Source organism: Salvelinus alpinus, chromosome 11, assembly GCF_045679555.1.
Source record: "Salvelinus alpinus chromosome 11, SLU_Salpinus.1, whole genome shotgun sequence".
Classification (NCBI taxonomy): Eukaryota; Metazoa; Chordata; class Actinopteri; order Salmoniformes; family Salmonidae; genus Salvelinus; species Salvelinus alpinus.
In genome coordinates this window covers 60,100,571-60,122,688 of record NC_092096.1, presented here as the reverse complement: position 1 = coordinate 60,122,688, position 22,118 = coordinate 60,100,571, and the positions used below count along the sequence as shown (strand labels likewise).

Sequence of the window (22,118 nt, the reverse complement as noted above, 5' to 3'; positions counted from 1 at the left end):
AAATGCTACTTGCAATTGACTATATGAGTTAAAGGTTATCATTTGGGGATGGCTCACTAACAATACATAAATAATGAATTGTTACACACACATTTAACAATATTTACAATGTTTATTCAGTCACAAAATAATCTTTATTTCACAGTTGTGCAAAAATCACTATTCTTCCACAATAGGACACAAGCTGTAAGGTCCATACAATAAGGCTGATGTCCATTCATTTAGACTTGGGCTTGCGCTTGATAATTGTGTTGATCCAGTTGACATAGCTAACAACTTTGGTGTAGACACCAGGCTTCCCAGTCTTTCCACAGCCATCACCCCAGCTGATGACTCCATACAGGAAGCTGACGTCATCCTTCACACAGGCCAGGGGGCCTCCTGAGTCACCCTGGGGGAACAAGCAGACACACACACAAACCGGCACGCATGCACGTGCACACACACACACACACACACACACACACACACACACACACACACACACACACACACACACACACACACACACACACACACACACACACACACACACACACACACACACACACACACACACACACACACACACACACACACACACACACACAATGAGTCATCCCCTTGAAACCTTATATTACACAAACCAAGTGCACTCCTACCTACATTCAATATTTGTGTCATTACAACACAACATATAAACAAGGTGGGAAGTTAACCATAACCTTTCATTAAAGAGAATGCAGCTGAAAGCCATGCAATTTATACAGCAGCCTCCTCCATATGCATGTTCTGTGAACGCAAACCACTATACTCAAACCAAAACAGTCCAGAGGCTCCTCTATATATTGTACTGTATCACTCATTACACATCCTTATCACATGGCTGACTGTACAATGTACAAGAAAACATTTATGCTCTTCTATTCTATGTTGGTCCAGAAAAGGAGCCCTAGGTCTATGCACTCTTACCTGGCAGGCATCCACACATCGGTCGGTCCCGGCACAGACCATGTTGGATGTCACATGGTTGCCGTAGACTTCAGGCTGGATACACCTCTCAAACGGGATGATCCTCACCCCGGCCTCCTGCAGGTTGCTGTATTTATTCGCCTCTTTGGAAAAATAAGGCAAATAAATCCATAATGGCTTGGATATACTTATACACTGTAAGCATTAGGTCACATGATAACAATTACATTCATGTGAAGACATGAATAGGACACATGGACCTATATGGAAGAACATGTGATTGGACATGGTGCATTGATGTCTATTTGAGATGTTACATTGTTGTGATATGAAGACATTCAATATAATGACATATCTGACCAGTACAGTGAAGGACACGCAATACACCAGATGACTGTTTTTGACACAACACTTACTCTCATCCATGTAGCCCCAGCCAGTGATCTGACAGCAGTAGTAGTCTGGGAAGGTCATGGCTTTATCAGGCAGGCAGATTGGCCGTATAAATTGAGTCCTTCTCACACAGTGGCCATCTTGTTTTTTCAGTTTCACCAGAACTGTTGGAATAGAAACATTCTTATCATAAGACAGGAAAAGGTGAAGAAAAGTTGTATTTATTTAATCTTTATTTAGCCTTGGCGTGTACATTAAGAACCGCTGTTCATTTCCTATGATTACGACCTGGAGTGGGGAAGTCATCCAAATAAGTTATAGAACTGTCACGTTCGTCGTTTGGATGAAGAGAGGAGGACCAAGGCGCAGCGTGATAAGAATACATTCTTCTATTTATTTAACGAAACAAAGAACACTTAAACAAACTATGCAAAACAACAAACGAACGTGAAGCTATATATTAAACAAGTGCAGACACAAGCAACTTACATATAGACAATAACCCACGAAATACCCAACGGAATATGGCTGCCTAAATATGGTTCCCAATCAGAGACAACGATAAACAGCTGCCTCTAATTGAGAACCAATCTAGGCAACCATAGACATACAAACACCTAGACTAGTAAACACCCCATAAACATACAAAACCCCTAGACAAGGTAAAACACATACATCCCCCATGTCACACCCTGACCTAACCAAAATAATAAAGACAACAAAGATAACTAAGGCCAGGGCGTGACAGTACCCCCCCCCCCCCCCCCCCCAAAGGTGCGGACTCCGGCCGCAAAACCTGACACAGAAGGGGAGGGTCCGGGTGGGCCTTCTTACGGCGGCGGCTCGGGTGCGGGACGTGGACCCCACTCCACCATAGTCATTACCCGCTTTGGTGGCGCCTCTGGAGCGGGGACCCTCGCAGCGGGTCCCGGACTGAAGACCATCGTAGAGAGCGCCACTGGACGGAGGGGCGCCTCTGGACTGAGGGGCAGCTCCGGACTGAGGGGCAGCTCCGGACTGAGGGGCAGCTCCGGACTGAGGGGCAGCTCCGGACTGAGGGGCAGCTCCGGACTGAGGGGCAGCTCCGAACTGAGGGGCAGCTCCGGACTGAGGGGCAGCTCTGGACTGAGGGGCAGCTCAGGACTGAGGGGCAGCTCAGGACTGAGGGGCAGCTCCGGACTGAAAGGCAGCTTCGGACTGAAAGGCAGCTCCGGACTGAGGGGTAGCTCAGGACTGAAGGGCAGCTCCGGACTGAGGGGTAGCTCCGGACTGAGGGGTAGCTCAGGACTGAAGGGCAGCTCCGGACCGAGGGGCAGCTCCGGACTGAGGGGCAGCTCCGGACTGAGGGGCAGCTCAGGACTGAGGGGTAGCTCAGGACTGAGGGGCAGCTCCGGACTGACAGGCAGCTCCGGACTGAAAGGCAGCTCCGGACTGAAAGGCAGCTCCGGACTGAGGGGTAGCTCCGGACTGAGGGGTAGCTCAGGACTGAGGGGCAGCTCCGGACTGACAGGCAGCTCCGGACTGAAAGGCAGCTCCGGACTGAAAGGCAGCTCCGGACTGAGGGGTAGCTCCGGACTGAGGGGTAGCTCAGGACTGAGGGGCAGCTCCGGACTGAGGGGTAGCTCCGGACTGAGGGGTAGCTCAGGACTGAAGGGCAGCTCCGGACCGAGGGGCAGCTCCGGACTGAGGGGCAGCTCCGGACTGAGGGGCAGCTCAGGACTGAGGGGTAGCTCAGGACTGAGGGGCAGCTCCGGACTGACAGGCAGCTCCGGACTGAAAGGCAGCTCCGGACTGAAAGGCAGCTCCGGACTGAGGGGTAGCTCCGGACTGAGGGGTAGCTCAGGACTGAGGGGCAGCTCCGGACTGAGGGGCAGCTCCGGACTGAGGGGCAGCTCCGGACTGAGGGGCAGCTCCGGACTGAGGGGCAGCTCAGGACTGAGGGGTAGCTCAGGACTGAGGGGCAGCTCCGGACTGACAGGCAGCTCCGGACTGAAAGGCAGCTCCGGACTGAAAGGCAGCTCCGGACTGAGGGGTAGCTCCGGACTGAGGGGTAGCTCAGGACTGAGGGGCAGCTCCGGACTGAGGGGCAGCTCCGGACTGAAAGGCAGCTCCGGACTGAAAGGCAGCTCCGGACTGAGCGGTAGCTCAGGACTGAGGGGTAGCTCAGGACTGAGGGGTAACTCAGGACTGAAAGGCAGCTCCGTACTGAAGGGCAGCTCCGGACTGACGGGCAGCTCCGGACTGACGGGCAGCTCCGGACTGACGGCCAGCTCCGGACTGGCGGGTGGCTCTGGCAGCTCCTGACTGGCGGGCGGTTCTGGCAGCTCCTGACTGGCGGGCGGCTCTGGCGGCTCCTGACTGGCGGGCGGCTCTGGCGGCTCCTGACTGGCGGGTGGCTCTGGAGGCTCCTGACTGGCGGGCGGCTCTGGCGGCTCCTGACTGGCGGGCGGCTCTGGCGGCTCCTGACGGACGGACGGCTCTAGCGGCTCCTGACTGACGGACGGCTCTAGCGGCTCAGGACAGACGGGCGGCTCTGACGGCTCAGGACAGACGGGCGGCTCTGACGGCTCAGGACAGATGGGCGGCTCAGGCGGCGCTGGACAGACGGGCAGATCAGGCGGCGCTGGACAGACGGGCAGCTCAGGCGGCGCTGGACAGACGGGCAGCTCAGGCGGCGCTGGACAGACGGGCAGCTCAGGCGGCGCTGGACAGATGGGCAGCTCAGGCGGCGCTGGACAGACGGGCAGCTCAGGCTTGCCGAGGCGCACTGTAGGCCTGGTGCGTGGTGCCGGAACTGGTGGTACCGGGCTGGAGACACGCACCTCAAGGCGAGTGCGGGGAGAAGGAACAGGAGAGCTGGTGCGTGGGGCTGCCACAGGAGAGCTAGTACGTGGGGCTGCCACAGGAGGTGCAGGACTAGGGAGGCGCACAGGAGGCCTGGTGCGTGGGACTGGCACTGTCATTACCAGACGGTTAGCACGCACCTCAGGACGAGTATGGAGAGCTGACTCAGGTAACATCAAATCCCGGACACGCTCCGTCGGGCGGATGTCGTGCCTCATGCACCAACACAGCAACTCCCTCATTTCACTCTCCTCCAATTTCCCCATTAATTCCTTCAGAGTCTCTGCTTCACTCCCCTTGCTCACCTCCAATTCCACCCCGACTGGCTCTGGTTCCATCTTCGGCTCCTCACGGCAAGCAGGGGAAGTTGGCGCAGGTCTCCTACCTGAACTCGCCACACTCCCCGTGTGCCCCCTCCCAAGACATTTTTGGGGCTGCCTCTCAGGCTTCCAGCCGCGCTGCCAAGCTAGCTCCTCATAATGCCGCCTCTCGGCTTTCGCTGCCTCCAGTTCTGCCTTGGGGCGGCGATATTCACCCGGCTGTTCCCATGGTCTCTTGCCGTCTAATATTTCCTCCCAAGTCCATTGCTCCACAAAGCGCTGTTCCTTCCTTTCACACTGCTTGGTCCGGTTGTGGTGGGTTATTCTGTCACGTTCGTCGTTTGGATGAAGAGAGGAGGACCAAGGCGCAGCGTGATAAGAATACATTCTTCTATTTATTTAACGAAACAAAGAACACTGAAACAAACTATGCAAAACAACAAACGAACGTGAAGCTATATATTAAACAAGTGCAGACACAAGCAACTTACATATAGACAATAACCCACGAAATACCCAACGGAATATGGCTGCCTAAATATGGTTCCCAATCAGAGACAACGATAAACAGCTGCCTCTAATTGAGAACCAATCTAGGCAACCATAGACATACAAACACCTAGACTAGTAAACACCCCATAAACATACAAAACCCCTAGACAAGACAAAACACATACATCCCCCATGTCACACCCTGACCTAACCAAAATAATAAAGAAAACAAAGATAACTAAGGCCAGGGCGTGACAAGAACGCTGTATGATGTAGTGTAGTCGTTATTCAAAATCTTGAATCATGAAAACACAGAACGATTGCTCCTCTATTAAATAATGTCTGTTTTGCTTTCAGAAAATAGATCTTGTAAAATTTGGAAAGATCAGAAAAGAGAGAAAAAAGTGAGGGAGTACCTTTTGAATGGACACAGATGCTCAGACACTGTCATACCCAAATGTATGTGTGTGTCTGTGTGTGTCTTCACATTGGAGACAGCTGTTCCAAGATGCACAGCTGCGAGCACAGAGTGTGCGCTGCAGACACGTAGACTGAGTGTTGTAGTCTAGGAAGACGTGTGTGAGTCAGTGTTAGAGCATGTGCAATAATGTCAACTTTGTGTGAGTGTGTGTATGCAAATAATCAGTGAGAGTGAAAAGGAGCGTGACATAGTGTAACGGCTGTCGTCGGAATGAGACCAAAGCGCAGCGTGGAAAGTGTTCATGATCTTTATTGTCAAGAATCACTCAAACAAAAATAACGAATACAAAAACGAAAGCGAACAGTTCCGTCAGGCACAGATACTAAATGGAAAACAACACCCCACAAAACCCAAACGGAAAATGACAACTATTATATGATCCCCAATCAGAGACAACGATAGACAGCTGCCTCTGATTGGGAACCTCACTAGGCAAAAACAACAAAGAAATAGAAAACATAGATTCTCCCACCCGAGTCACGCCCTGACCTAACCAAACATAGAGAATAAATAAGGATCTCTAAGGTCAGGGCGTGACAGTATCCCCCCCCCCCCCGAAAGGTGCGGACTCCGGCCGCAAACCTGAACCTATAGGGGAGGGTCCGGGTGGGCATCTACTCTCGGTGGGGGCTCCGGTGCGGGATGCAGACCCTGCCCCGCTTTAGGCTCCCCCCACTTCGGTGGCGCCTCCGGTGCAGGGATCGTCGCCGGGACCTCCGGACCGTAGATCATCGCCAGAGGCTCTGGACTGCAGATCGTCGCTGGAGGTTCCGGACTGGGGACCGTCGCTGCAGACTCCGGACTGGGGACCCTAGCTGCAGGCTCCTTGCCATGGATCATCACTACAGGCTCCGGGCCATGGATCATCACTGGAGGCTTCGTGCCATGGATCATCACTACAGGCCCCGGGCCATGGATCATCACTGGAGGCTTCGTGCCATGGATCATCACTGGAGGCTTCGGACCATGGATCATCACTGGAGGCTTCGTACGTGGAGCCGGAACAGGTCTCACCGGACTGAGGAGACGTACTGGAAGCCTGGTGCGGGGAGCTGCCACAACACGTCCTGGCTGGATACCCACTCCAGCTCTTGTCAAGAATCACTCAAACAAAAATAACGAATACAAAAACGAAAGCGAACAGTTCCGTCAGGCACAGATACTAAACGGAAAACAACACCCCACAAAACCCAAACGGAAAATGACAACTATTATATGATCCCCAATCAGAGACAACGATAGACAGCTGCCTCTGATTGGGAACCGCACTCGGCAAAAACAACAAAGAAATAGAAAACATAGATTCTCCCACCCGAGTCACACCCTGACCTAACCAAACATAGAGAATGAATAAGGATCTCTAAGGTCAGGGCGTGACACATAGTATATTTACCAATGTCATGGAGAGTTGGATTGAAGACAGAGAAACGGTCTGGAAAGATGTACTTCTCCACTCCAAAGGTTTTGGTGTCCGAAGATGTAACGTTGAAGTTATGCTGACCCAGAATCACACGAATCTTCGACACAAGGGGACTGAGGACAGAAACACATCCTTCTCATCATTCTATGTCGCTAGTAGTGGACCATTATGTCACATGAATTCACTTGAATACAATTACATTTCATTTGTATGATATTAATGCCTTATGTCCTGGGGCCGTCTGTATCAAGTGTCTCAGAGTAGCTGATCTAAGATCAGGTCCCCCTTGTCCATGTCATTTTAGTCATTGTGATTTAAAAAGGTCAAACTGAGCCTAAGCACTCCTACTCTGGCACCTGGACTGAAAAGTTTAAACCTAAAGACCCAAGACCATAGTAACGAGGAATCTACAAGGAAAATCCTCCCAGAGCGCTTCAGTTTTTACTCAAACTCAATATTTGTGTCTAATTATACTGTAGTTTGTGATCATAAAATGGCAATGTTAAAGTCAAAGTCATGAGTGTCTGTGAGAAAATGTGAGGTTGAAGGTTGAATGTGAAAGCTAGCACACTAAACATCGTATTCTCTGCTGCCTTACGTACCATTGCAACCATTCCAAGCAAACACCTATACAAATATTGAAATGATCAGACATTCTTTATTTCTTACTAAGCTTAACATCTAGTTGTTATTGTACATGGTCCCTCAAGAAATGCAGCATGGTAGAATTGAATCACAGTTGCATACCACACAAACAGGTGACAAAATAAGAAGCACCCTAAGAGTACACTCTTACAATAAAAGGTACTACCTAGAACCTAAAAGGGTTCCAATTCTGTCAAAGGAGAAGCCTTTGACGAACCCTTTTTGGTTCCAGGTAGAACCCTTTTCGGTTCCATTTAGAACCCGTTCCACAGAGAACTGACTCATAGTGGCATAAAATCCAAATAGGTGACGACATGATCAACACAAATGGATGCTCCAAGTAGTAGTGTAGTGTCTATATCTTCTAATTCTACAGTACCTGCGAAAGAAGCAGTGTGCGGCAGAGACCACCCAGCAGGACGAGACCAGGGTGCCCGCGCAGAAGTTGTCATCTCCTATGTAGAGGGCTGCCATCCAGGGATGGGTACCGGGCAGGGCAGAGCTGCCACCCAGGATGCGACCCTTGGCCACTGATATCCTCTTCTTATGCCTCTTTCCGCACACAGGCTTCTTGGCTGGCTTGGCGTCATTGGTTTGGTTGGTGTCAGGGAGGACGTTAGGTGGCGGTGGCGGCCGTGGCACCTGTACCACTCTCCGCGAAGAAGCTATGTGAGGGAACAGGGAAGCAGACTTAAAGTAACTGTCCAGGGAAAATGGCACTTTTAAAGTTCATATTCTGTTAACTTATACCCAAATAACATTGTTGACTCGTCCTATACTCGTATTTGTGGCCAAAGGATAATTTTAAGAAAAAACACTCCCCCGCCTCAAACAGACTGTTTCACAAACACTTGCTATTTCCTCATAGAGAATGATGTTTATTTTACCTTTATTTAACTAGGCAAGTCAGTTAAGAACAAACTCTTATTTACAATGATGGCCTAGGAACAGTGGGTTAACTGTCTTGTTTAGGGGCAGAATGACAGATTTTTAGCTTGTCAGCTCAGGTATTTGATCTAGCAACCTTTCGGTTACTGGCCCAACACTCTAACCACTAGGCTACCTGCCGCTCCAGATGTGATAGCCGTGAGAAGGATGAGCTGGCCAATCAGTGGTCATTAATATTTGAACTCAAAATTTTTGAAAAACATGCTTACACTTTGACATTATGGGGTATTGTGTGTAGGCCAATGACCCCCCAAAAAATCCATTCAATCAATTTTAAATTCAGGCTGTAACAACAACATTTTGAAAAAGTCAAGAGGTGTGAATACTTTCTGAAGGAACTGTAGGTCATATTTCATACAAATCCGGAGTGACCAACTTCACATATAAATTCTCATTAAAGCAAGTCTAAGAAGTCCCATTTCTATGCTTTTAGTTCTTAAGTTTCATTTTTCCATCTTTTACCTGCATTTTTGTACACCAGCTTCAAACAGCTGAAAATATAATATGTTTGGTTATGGAAAATATATTTCACAGCGATTTAGATGGTACAATGATTCTCTACACTATACTTGCTTAATTTGTCACATAAACTGAAATTAGGTGAACTATTAGAATTTTGGCAACCAGGAAATGGGGGAGCGATTTCTGCATGTTACATATTTAAGTTTAGAAGGGCTTCATTTCAAATCAGTTCACATTCACTGTGAAGAGCACTGATTTCATTGTCAACATGTGATAGGGTAATACTAGTCATAAACTGGTAATACTAAACTACTACTAGTAGTAGTCTTCTATTACTACTACTACTAGTGCTGCTGCTGCTACTACTAATGATGCTACTACTACTACTACTACTACTACTACTACTACTAACACTACTACTACTACTACTACAACTACTACTAACACTACTACTGCTGCTACTAGGCTTACAATTACTACCTACCAGCATACAGTTAATTGCTACATACAAGGCTTCTAAGTATACCTCTTCTTAACATTTTGGACTTTACCAGTGGCTCATTTCCCCCTGAAAAGACAACCAACAAATAGAGCTGTTTTATAGAAAGTATTGAAAAGAATCACAATAACACATTGCCAGAAATTCAGATTAGCATACCATTTGCCACCCAACAATTACCATTCAATGATGTGGTGGAATAGCAGTTGGCCCAACATTTTTTTTGCTTTCTGTGCATACCCACGACATCATGACATCGATATAACAGAGCCAAGTTGGCCGAGTTACTGCAGAAGCATTTGGCACTTTCTGAATGATTCTCAATTTCCTTATCTCAATTTACACATTTTTCTTAGCTATTCTGACTAACTTTCTATTTAAACATTAGGCTACCTGTGTCAAGATAGCATTCTCTTCTGAGTCGTACAGGAAAGTTAAGTGTAGTAATCTTCTTTTTATCACTAATTGGGCCATTTGTTTATTAAAAAGTGCTGAGCTTTGAATTTTACGTAGGGCAGGTGTCATGGGTTATGTCACTGTTCTGTGAAAGCAGAGAATAACATTTTTGGTGGAATATAAAAACAGAGATGGTTCTATTCCACTTAAATGAGATGCAGCTGTTGGTGAGATTCAAAAAGCTGTCCAACTCTTCATTACTCATTATAATACAGTAGGGGAAGGTGAGGTATGTTTTACATTCAGCATCATTCCCTCAAGGGAAATATTGTATTAATTCTAACAAAGATACCTACATATATTTCAGTATGTTGTGTATCCCTGGAAATGATCAGAACTCATGTAAACATTACAGTTTTGAAAACAGCTTTTCCCAAAAAATGTGTCTTTTGGCACAACTTACCCCAGGTATGGGCTAAATAGAGCTGCAGGACAGGGTAAGTTAAGTCGCCTACACAATTCTGTACTGAATGAAATATGACCACTACATTTTTAAAACCATGTCTATCTTTATTTCCCAAACACAATTCAACACAATCACAATCGCTTGTTTGTCTTTAGAGTGACTAGAGTGACTAACAAACACTTTGTATTTTTTTATACACTTTTAACATAGGCCAGACCCTGTTATTACCTCATATCCCAGCGATAATGTCTTGCATTACTCCTGGGAAGAAAACATTTCAATTTGTCTCAACTTGCCATTGGCTCAACAATTTGCTCAACTTACCTGATGGCCATTGGCTCAATATACTCCAAGGCAAATGTTTTGGCTGTATTAGCTCACACAGCTACAAGGATACACTTTCATGCTAGGTTTAGGACCTCATATTGAAGCTTATAGAGACCCCAACTGATATATAGAACAAGTTAGTTAGTATTATATACAAAAATTATCTAGATACTTTGGTTTAGATACAAGTATCATGAAACACAATAAATAAATTTGACTTAGTGAAAATCTTCTATTTTTTTTACCTAACTTACCACTTTTTCCATGTGGTTTCTTCCTCCTCAGACTCCATGAAATGATGGCCTCTTCCTAAATATTTGGTCAAATTATACATGTATGGTTTCCTAGAAACAAGGATGTCTCAACTTGGCTCAATTTACCCCACTCTCCCCTAAAGGTTTTAAGGGAGTACAAATTGAAGACTGACAAATGCATATTTCACCCTCGATCAAGGATAAAGCCCCTCACGGATCAGAGAGACTCGCTGAGCTGTGTCATTCATATCAGGTTCATTTATCCCAACTCTATTTTCTAAAGTAAACTTCATCCACAAAGATATAATCAATCAATCCTTTAAATGCAGTCATCTAACAAGTTATTCATAGTGAGATGACAAGGGCATTTCTCAAAATGACCAGATGAGTACAGTGGCAAATTGTCATGACAATCAATCTCACTCAATGAATAACATAGATTTTGAAAACCTCAAATTTGACACCCCTTGGGAGCATGTGCCCACTTCCACCCACTTTCTTCTAAAGCGTCAACCAGCCCTGTTACACTCGACGCATAACTTTTGCCAAGCGTGACAACACTCCCATTATTATTGTCAATGAAACCTGGGAGTAAGCAGTGCTTCTCCGCGAGAAGCTTGCTCAACTCATCATAAAATAATGCTCTGGTTCTATTTTCTAAATTTCGACACACGGCTCACACCTGAGAACACTTGATAAAGTGGTTTGCGCTCTTTTCACGCTGGGAAAAATGAAGCCTCCAGTGTAGTAGCTAAAAAAACACTGCTTTCGTGACGCCCCAGTATAGCACTCATGTTACTCACATAAACGCATGACACAAGACGGAACGTCACAGTTCTCCCAGGAGATGGCTCTGTCATTGAGGGTGTAGCACCACGGCATCTTGTCCCCGTCTGGGTTTCTGGACAGTGGACATGTTATGCTGGTGTTATGACACACTTTACAGTAACCCGGCCTGCACCCCAAAAGAGCAAGCATAAGCACAGTTCCAAGGAAAAAATCCCAAGAAGAAAGAAACCTCAAGAGCAGTGGTATTCAAAGTCGGGGTCGCGACAAAACTGTTCTCATCGTTCTCGCAGGGGTTCTCTCCCCCCCAAAAAAAATTTTTAGGAACAAAACATTCAGAGTACAGATTATTGTATGGGACAATATACAAATGTTTTAGAGAAAGACAATTTGAAAAATATAATGTTATCGAGTAAATATATTTATCGGTTTCTTTTCATTTTGATAAGTATACCGATTTTAAAGGTTACTTCATTATATTTGGGGTGGGGTCGCCAGAAAATGGTCCCTGCTGAAAAAGTTTGAATGCCACTGAAAAACAAGAAGAACCAGAGTCAGAGGGGGAAGCCCCTCCTACGGCTGTAGCTGGTAGAATAACCATATCACCATCTAAACCAGACACACACACACACACACACACACACACACACACACACACACACACACACACACACACACACACACACACACACACACACACAGACAGACAGACAGACAGACAGACAGACAGACAGACAGACAGACAGACAGACAGACAGACAGACAGACAGACAGACAGACAGACAGACAGACAGACAGACAGACAGACAGACAGACAGACAGACAGACAGACAGACAGACAGACAGACAGACAGACAGACAGACAGACAGACAGACAGACAGACAGACAGACAGACAGACAGACAGACAGACAGACAGACAGACAGACAGGGGGGGGAGTCGAATGATAGTGCTGTGATATCGGTGGCATGAAGCATAGACAGACTTACACTTCTGTTCTGGGTTGCCAGATTGGTTGTCAATAAAGACTTAAAGAAATAAAGACATCATAATGCCGCACACACCTGCAGTAGGAGTGTTCCCCCAAGCCCCTGAGGGTGGCGCGCTCCACAGTGCCCATGTGGAGTTCATCATGTAACAGGTCAGAGTTCCACGGCAGACAGCGGGCACCAGAGACGGTGGTGTTCACCACGCCACGGTAGTCTATGCCCTTGTTGTCATAGCACTCTTCCTCCGGAGCTGAACAACAAGAGATGTGAGGGATAAGAAAATAAGTATATCACAGTTTCCTGTGTTTATGTGTTTGTTTATGAGAGCGTGTGCATGACCGTCGGTTTGCTTTATTTTGGAATATCTAAATGTTTATAGTCTACATGTAACCACAGAGTAAGATAAACATCATAAAATCTACTCTCTATCTCAGTGAATGACCTCTGGCTCAGACTAGTAATTCTAAGCTAAAGCTATGCTATGCTAAACTAGGCTAACCTAGCAATGTAAATGTAACTGTGTTAGCATGTAGCGGTTGGACTAACCGATGCCACAGTAGGGTCCACTGTAGCCAGGCCTGCAGGCACACACCTCCTCCCTGGTGGCTGTGATGAGACGGCACGTGCCATCGTTCTCACAGGGGTTCTCACTGCAGACTGAAGACAGTTACACACTACATCAGGTATATTACATTATGACAAACCACAGCACTGGGATCAGTTCCAACCACTCATTTCCTGCCTCCCACCATTGCATGATAAACACAGGAGCTGGTCTTGCATCAGTGCTTTAAGGGTGTTAACTTGGACCAAAACAAACATGAAGCAGTAGACTACCTACATTAGAGTGCTTATGGTTCAGGGTTGCAAAAGTATAGTGGGAGAAATGCATTCACTAACACAGACACCGGTGTAGTTGTCAGATTTGACATGTAGTTCTTGGTGTGGCCTTGTGGGGACAGTATAAGTGGGAAAAGCCTACATAACAGGCTAGCAAGGTGGAAGCAGGAAAAGGCAAGTCCTTCTGTACCAAACTAGACGAAGGGGAAGTTCTGCCAGTAAACTGGTAGCGCAAAATCCCATTTGTTTGCATAACCTTATAAAAATCCTTCCTACCATGACAAAACAGGTTCCGGTCAAACGGGCTCTCCAAAATGCCTTCTCTTTTGTAAGTCCCATAAAACATCCCCCATTGAGATGAAAGACCCTTCGGCGAGATTCGGGCGTGTCCCACACTCCCCTCCTGAGTCACGTTGAGTCATGTAATCTGTCTTTTCATCTACAGCAAGGTTACACTTGTAACCATGGAGAGTAAAATCAAAGAGACAGCCAACCCTGCTTTTGGTATCTCTATAGCAGGGATGGGCAACTGGCGGCACCCTTTTTGTAGGCCCGTGGAACAATTGTCGGGGTCTCAATTTACTGTTAAGCATTAGAATAATAGAATGCAATAAGGTGCAATTTCATCAGCAGTCACTCAATAAATTAGCAGTGCTGACATATGAGGCCATTTAGGATAGCCCAATTATGTCACTTTGTGATTAGCTCGTGGAAGATTGCATACAGTCACCTCATTGTGTTGTAGAGCAATTCCCCCTGGATTAATGAGGACTATAATTAAGTAATTATATTTATTATAGTAATATAAGGTATTGAGATGGATGGTCACAGACATTGTGGGGTTAGTGGTTAGGTACTTTTTTTGTGCACACAGTGTGGGTGTCCCTCTCTCTCTCTGTGTGTGTGTGTGTGTGTGTGTGTGTGTGTGTGTGTGTGTGTGTGTGTGTGTGTGTGTGTGTGTGTGTGTGTGTGTGTGTGTGTGTGTGTGTGTGTGTGTGTGTGTGTGTGTGTGTGTGTGTGTGTGTGTGTGTGTGTGTGTGTGTGTGTGTGTGTGTGTGTGTGTTTATGCGTGTGTTTATGCGTGTGTGATTGTGTCACCTCACCAGTCAATAACTGGGAAACCCCTTTGAGTGTACAAGAGTGAGGTGTGGCAACGTGTGGCAACACTGGATACTAGAGTGACTAACAATAAGCTGAGGTGGCTGACACTGGACTCATCAAGGTCTGGAGCAAGGCTACAGCAAGGCTACACTTGTAACCATGGAGAGTAGAATCAAAGAGACGGCCAACCCTGCTTTTGGTATCTCTATAGTAGGCCCACAAACCAATTGTCCGGGTCTCAACTTACTGTTGAGAGTTTGAAGAATACAGAAAGTGCAATTTCAAAATTTGATTGTGCATCAGCAGTCACTCAATTAACCCATGTCAGCTAAATTGTTTTAGATTGGTAAGTTAGTCTAACAGCCAGCTATCTAAACTTGTAGTAAGCATGGCCGAACTACCGCCTGGGATTGGGCCAATTGATCATCAGTTATCAAAACCACAAACATTTCCCTCCACCCCATGGCAAAATGTGGAGAATTGCAGGAAATTTGCTTTAAAACCTTACATTTTTCTATCCGCCCCATGGCAAAAAGAGTAGAACTGCATAAAATGTGTTATACCATTTCAAAATCTTCTCTCTGCCCCGTGGCAAAATGTGTAGAATTGCTGCAAACTTGCTTTCAAACGGCAACATTTTCTCTAAGCCCCATGGCAAAATATGCAGAATTGCTGGAAATTAACTTTAAAACTAAAAATATTTATCTTCACTGTCATGAGGGGTGCATCTAAAATGTTTCGCTCACAAGGTGGGGGGTGGTACGCAGACCCACGAGCCACTGCGGCCCCTCATGATGAGTTCCATTTATTTGTGTCCCCCACCCCCCCTATCAAAGCTGCCCATCCCCGCTCTATGGGAACAAATGTGAGGTGATTTGTTTTTTTGGCTTTCTCAAGGCCTGGTAGCCTCACCCAAACCGCCCCCAACCATTAAGGCATTGAGAAAACAGTGTGATGCTTGGCAACACAGCTGAGACTAAAGCCTGATCATCTGAGAGGTGTGGGAGATTGAGGAATGTCGGAATGGGAAGTATTGAGACGGAGATTTACTAAAGAAGCCCTCATACTCCAAAGGTTTTAGGGGCCCCTGTGGGGCCCATTCCCCTGCCAAGAGACAGCACCTCATCAAGTCTAAGGTTCCACTCGCATTTTTAACAAAAGATAACAAGACAAAAAATACATGGCAAGGAGTGGCTAAAGCAACAAAGGTTGAAAGAAAGCATGAACGTTACCGGTATAGCGCACTCTCTCACAGGAGATCTCCCCGTCCACACATGTGCACCGTTCCACATTACGGTGGTAGATCCTTCCCCAGGATTCTCCGATGTCATAATATCTCAGGTGTATGGTTTCATAGCACTTCCCTGACAAAGGGGAGAACAGAGGGATAAAAGGTAGTTGGGTGAAATGTGAGAGGAGGAGGAAGGGAACAGGTCAATGAGGTGATAGGGGGCATCGTTTGTGTTTGGCACTGTGAAGAGCAAGATATGAGTCAATGCTCTATTTTTCAAGAGGGTAGACAGTTTCTCTACCACCTCCACACCTCTAAATGTAGAGTAAAACCCCATTGGCAATTGACTCTAAGCTGAATGTATAACTGCTTCAGTTTCATTGAAACTACTTTGAAACACAAGTCCATATAGAAAGTGTGATAGTGAGTGACTCACTCTGATCACAGTGCCTCCCGGTGAAGTTCTCTGGACAGGAGCACTCAAAGGAGCGTCTGTGGGGGACCAGAGTGCAGATGCCGACATTTTGACATGGATTCACCTGACACAAGTCTGTGAATCTGCGTGATGAGTGGACGAACACTAAAACACATCAAACAAATACACAAGGAACTATATTAGTGAAAACATTAGTAAGAAACAGTATAGTACATGAGTAACATCAGAATATAGTATGTACCAAGTATGTACCAGTATGTATAGTATGATTAGCTTTAAAGCTGTAAGAGAACATTTGGAAAACGCACTAAGATTCAGACGGATTGAAAGATAGTACATGATAATGCATACCAGTACTATAAATAGCAGGAAATGTGTATCTAAGATTTTATAGATACATACACAGAGACAATAGAGACTTAGTAGACCATGAAGTCTTGTCCATAGTTTCTACAGAAATGACCTCTTACCACTGGGTTGAGTGGTCACAGCTGCACAGTATCCCCACAGAAAGTCCCGATCAAAATTGTGCGTCAGAGAACACCTATGATTCAGAAATAAAAACATTCCTGTAAAGCACACACAACAGTTTCAACTTAGCCATTGAGATCAAGGAGTCAGATAAGAAATCAACAGCGCATTGACAACTAGCAGTCACCTGGGAAAGAACTGTGAGCATACTAAAATGGACCCTTATTCCTCAGAAACCTGTATGTCTCAGTAAGTAGCACTGTACGTACAGGAGGTGGGTTTGAAACTGATACCATATTTAATAATGACTGTCTTTAAGATTTATTGAGGAGAAGGTCCTAATAACGTTGCACTTCCTTAATCCTTTTTGGACAAAAATGATATCCACCCATCCATCCACACCCACTAACTAAAACCTCGTCCATTACATAAACCCAATACATCAAACCCAATACATTGGGTTTAAAAAACCTTTGAAAAAAAAACTAAGGGATAAAGGGACTTCCAGCGGCTGAGGTTCTAAGAGGACACACACACACGCACACACACACCCTCAAAATCCCACACGGTTAAAGATGAGCCAGCACTAGGCTCTTGCTGTTAATTGAGAACTGAGTGGAAGAGGGCAAGAACACCATCCATATTGAATGACATCCTAGTTGTGCGTACTTGCAGACGCCTATAGCCCTGTCATAGCCTGAGTGGATTTGCCCTGCAGTCGCAGCGCAGTTCCACAGATGATGACATATATCATAGCACTTCCTGTCCAACCGCTGTGGTTATTGAGACACACATCTGTGGTCTCATCGTTTTCACAATACAAGACTTTAATCCAAACAAGTAAAGACTGTATTTTGAGACATGACATCATTAATATACACCATTAAACCAGTAGTGGAAAAAGTCCCCAATTGTCATACTTGAGTAAAAGTAAAGATACATTAATAGAAAATAGCTCAAGTAAAAGTAAAAGTCACCCAGTAAAATTCTACTTGAGTAAAAGTCTAAACGTAATTGGTTTAAAATATACTTAAGTATCAAAAGAAAATGTAATTACTAAAAGTATAAAAAGTATAAAAAGTAAAAGTATAAATCATTTCAAATTCCTTATATTAAGCAAACCAGACGGCACCAATTTCCGGATAGCCAAAGGTACACTCCAACATTCAGACATAATTTACAAACAAAGCATGTGTGTTTAGTGAGTCCGCCAGATCAGAGGCAGTAGGGATGACCAGAGATGTTCTCTTGATAAGTACGTGAATTGGACCATTTTCCTGTCCTGCTAAGCATTCAAAATGTAACGAGTACTTTTGGGTGTCAAGGGAAATGTATAGAGTAAAAAGTATAATATTATCTTAAGGAATGTAGTGAAGTAAAAGTAAAAGTAGTCAAAGATATAAATAGTAAAGTAAAGTACAGATACCCCAAAAAATGACTTAAGTAGTACTTTAAAGTATTTTTACTTAAGTACTTTACACCACTGCATTAAACCATTAACTCAGGTTATAAAACCAGAGTAACCGTGTTATAAACATGTTATAGCATATAGCATATTCATTACAGTTTATGGTGAATAAATTAGCAGTGCTGACTAGTGATGACATATGAGGCCATTTAAGATAGCTGAATTAGGTCACATAGTGATTAGCTCGTGGAAGATTGCATACAGTCACCTCATTGTGTTTTAGAGCAATTCCCTTTTTGGATTAATGAGGACTATAATTAAGTCATTATATTTATTATAGTAATATAAGGTATTGAGATGGATGGTCTGTGTGTGTGTTTATGCGTGTGTGATTGTGTTACCTCACCAGTCAACAAATCTGTCGTTCTGCCCCTGAACAAGGCAGTTAACCCACTGTTCCTAGGCCGTCATTGAAAATAAGAATTTGTTCTTAACTGACTTGCCTAGTTAAATAAAGGTAAAATAAAATAACTAAAAAATAACTGGGAAAACCCTTTTGAATGTACAATTGTGAGGTATCTCTTTAAGTGATGGAAATGTGTGGCAATGTTGTGTTGTGTGTATTTGGTTGAAGTGGTTGTTTGTTTCTCCAAAACCCTGGATACTAGAGTGACTAACAATAAGCTGAGATGACTGACACTGGACTCACCAAGGTCTGGATGAACTGATGGTGATACAGTGGTGGTGAATGCTTCCTCCCTGACGGAATGGGAACTTACATTCTTTCCTATCTACTGTAAGAGCTGGATCCACAGAAACAGGGTTAGATACATATGGTTATCATCAGCACAAGTCATGATATTTTATTATACACATATTCTAGTGGTCAATTCTGCATTCTCTGCAAGAAAATTGAAAATTGATTTCAACTTTTTTCATGAAGTTTGTCGTACAAGATCAAGTTCGAAGTAAAAATCATATTCAAAGTAAAAACTCAACAAAAAAAACAACACTTTGTGGCAGAATAGAGGCAATTTAATGTGAATATGCTAATGAACAACCAGGTGTTCTCCCATGGCGCCAGAGGGACAATGAATCCTTTGAGTTTGACAGTGGCTCCAGCCAGGACCCAATTAAGTTATATTACTGTGGAGGCCCAGTAGAAGGGCAGCATAAATCTCATAACTTCATCCTTCCCTTAAACAGCCTAATCATTGTTCTGGTATGAAAAGAGATGTGGACCCTTAACACAAACTGAATAGTACTGGATTCCTACTGCATCGACAAATGAGATCATTATCTCTGAGTTCTTGATTGGTAAAATGGTTGATGGGCTGTATTGTACAATTGTGTAAAGTTATTATACAAACAAGATATTTCAACATTTCATAAACAAAGAGGCTACAGGATAGTGAAGATTACGCACAAAGCTGTAATCAATTACACAGGTGCTTTGTGTTGTTAACGTGAATAGGAAATAATTACCTTTATGACTATTGTCATTCCCATTTCTCGTACGTAACGTTTCATATCCAGGCAGTACCATTCGCTGTTATCAAAGTTAAACAAAGTTAAAGTAATGCATTGTTAGTTTACTTTGTTTCCAAATTACGCACGTAAAAATATGCCTCTCCAAAAGGTTCACTGGTTGCGCTCTAGAACTGCAATAATTGTAAGAAATAACTGTTTTTAAATTCACGTACCGTCCGTGCACTGAGAACATACGGTAGGAAAAGTAACACAAAGTATAGCATCATAATATTTTTGTTTGTTTGGTCGCTGATTTAGATATCATGCGCAAAATTTTTAGAGGTAAATTTCCTGAAGCAGGTCCGTTAGATAAACGTTGTCACGTCTTATCTGTCAACTCCAGAGAACTCAGTCTGCTTTTGGTCATTGAGAACGTGGGAAATCCTGCAAGAGCGATACTGTCCTCTATAAACTCAAACTCTATTGAGTAAATCAATTTCGTCATTAGACAGACTTTTCGGTTATGGTCATTATTCTACGCAAAACATCGAACGTTTTCCCTCGCGACACGCCCACGATGAAACCTGCAAGATCTTGAAAGAGCGGATATTTTGATGTAATGGAAAGTAACCTTTTGGCAGATGGGGGCGGGTGACGGTGCGGGGTCCCTCCTCTCGATCTGAGCTTGGTCGCCATGCAGCGTCCCAGAGTTGTAAACATTCCAAGTGCGGCGTGCTGTGGCAAGAATACCCACTGTCCCATAACCAAGCCTCTAATTTTCCAAGGTTGCAATATTTGACATCCCTGCAGATGCTATAGTAAATTACACAATGAAACCTATTCTTACAAGATTTCTGACAGTTTACAAGACCGGTAAAAAAAAGTGGGTTATAATGTGCGGTTCAAATATGAATTGGTTCACTTTAATGATAACTAACACTGTTAATAATTTACCATCCTGACCAAGTGGGCAAACAGACTGAGAAGAAAAAACACACCAAGGAGAATTTTGGAATGTGAAAATCTTATAAACCAAATGATAAGGGTTTTACAGGTCTATGTTTGAACCAGGTTTGGTAACAAGGATTTGCATTCTAAAAATGTTTTATCTCAAGCTAAATTAATCATTAAAGGGGCAATCTGAGATTTGTACATCTATTGTTGAATGAAATTAATGATGTACACAATCTTTCAAAAGTTTGGGGTCACTTAGAAATGTTCTTGTTTTCCAGGAAAACATACATGAAATTAGTTGCAAAATGAATAGGAAATATAGTCAAGACGTTGACAAGGTTATAAATAATGATTTTTAATTGAAATAATAATTGTGTCCTAAAAACTTTGCTTTCGTCAAAGAATCCTCCATTTGCAGCAATTACAGCATTGCAGACCTTTCGCATTCTAGTTGTCAATTTGTTGAGGTAAACTGATGAGATTTCACCCCATGCTTCCTGAAGCACCTCCCACAAGTTGAATTGGCTTGATGAGCACTTCTTACGGACCACACGGTCAAGCTGCTCCCACAACAGCTCAATAGGGTTGAGATCCGGTGACTGTGCTGGCCACTCCATTATAGACAGAATACCAGCTGACTGCTAATTCCCTAAATAGTTATTGCATTGTTTGGAGCTGTGCTTTGGGTCATTGTCCTGTTGCAGGAGGAAATTGGCTCCAATTAAGCGCCATCCACAGGGTATGGCATGGCGTTGCAAAATGGAACGATTGCCTTCCTTCTTCAAGATCCCTTTTAGCCTGTACAAACCTCCCACTTTACCACCACCAAAGCACCCCCAGACCATCACATTGTCTCCACCATGCTTGACAGATGGTGTCAAGCACTCCTACAGCATCTTTCTATTTTTTCTGCGTCTCACAAATGTTCTTCTTTGTGATCCGAACACCTCAAACTTAGATTAGTCTGTCCGTAACACTTTTTTCTAATCTTCCTCTGTCCAGTGTCTGTGTTATTTTGCCCATCTTAATCTTTTATTTTTATTGGCCAGTCTGAGATATGGCTTTTTCTTTGCAACTCTGCCTAGAAGGCCAGCATCCCAGAGTCGCCTCTTCACTGTTGACGTTGAGACTGGTGTTTTGCGGGTACTATTTGATGAAGCTGCCAGTTGAGGACTTGTGAGGCATCTGTTTCTCAAACTAGACACTCTAATGTTCTGTGAAGGGAGTAGTACACATCGTTGTGTGTGTGTGTGTGTGTGTGTGTGTGTGTGTGTGTGTGTGTGTGTGTGTGTGTGTGTGTGTGTGTGTGTGTGTGTGTGTGTGTGTGTGTGTGTGTGTGTGTGTGTGTGTGTGTGTGTGTGTGTGTGTGTGTGTGTGTGTGTGTGTGTGTGTGTGTGTGTGTTTATGTGTGTGTGTGTGTGTGTGTGTTTATGTGTGTGTGATTGTGTCACCTCAATCAGTCAATAACTGGGAAACTCCTTCTGAGTGTACAAGAAGAGTGAGGTACCTCTTTGAGTAATGGAAACGTGTGGCA

General features: G+C 44.5%; 1 protein-coding gene across 1 annotated transcript; it reads right to left on the bottom strand.

Annotated features, from left to right (window-relative positions):
* Window positions 1-97: 97 nt before the first annotated feature.
* On the bottom strand, window positions 98-20,262 carry LOC139534578 (hepatocyte growth factor activator). Its single transcript, XM_071333813.1, has 14 exons — window positions 19,864-20,262; window positions 19,646-19,709; window positions 18,870-18,963; window positions 16,752-16,825; window positions 16,282-16,425; window positions 15,847-15,978; window positions 13,220-13,330; window positions 12,749-12,923; window positions 11,702-11,799; window positions 7,926-8,211; window positions 6,875-7,014; window positions 1,368-1,508; window positions 952-1,094; window positions 98-391 (listed from the first exon to the last, which is right to left on the bottom strand). Exons 1-14 carry the CDS (start codon window positions 19,915-19,917, stop codon window positions 218-220), a joined length of 1,830 nt encoding a protein of 609 aa, XP_071189914.1. The 5' UTR covers window positions 19,918-20,262; the 3' UTR covers window positions 98-217.
* Window positions 20,263-22,118: the final 1,856 nt, after the last annotated feature.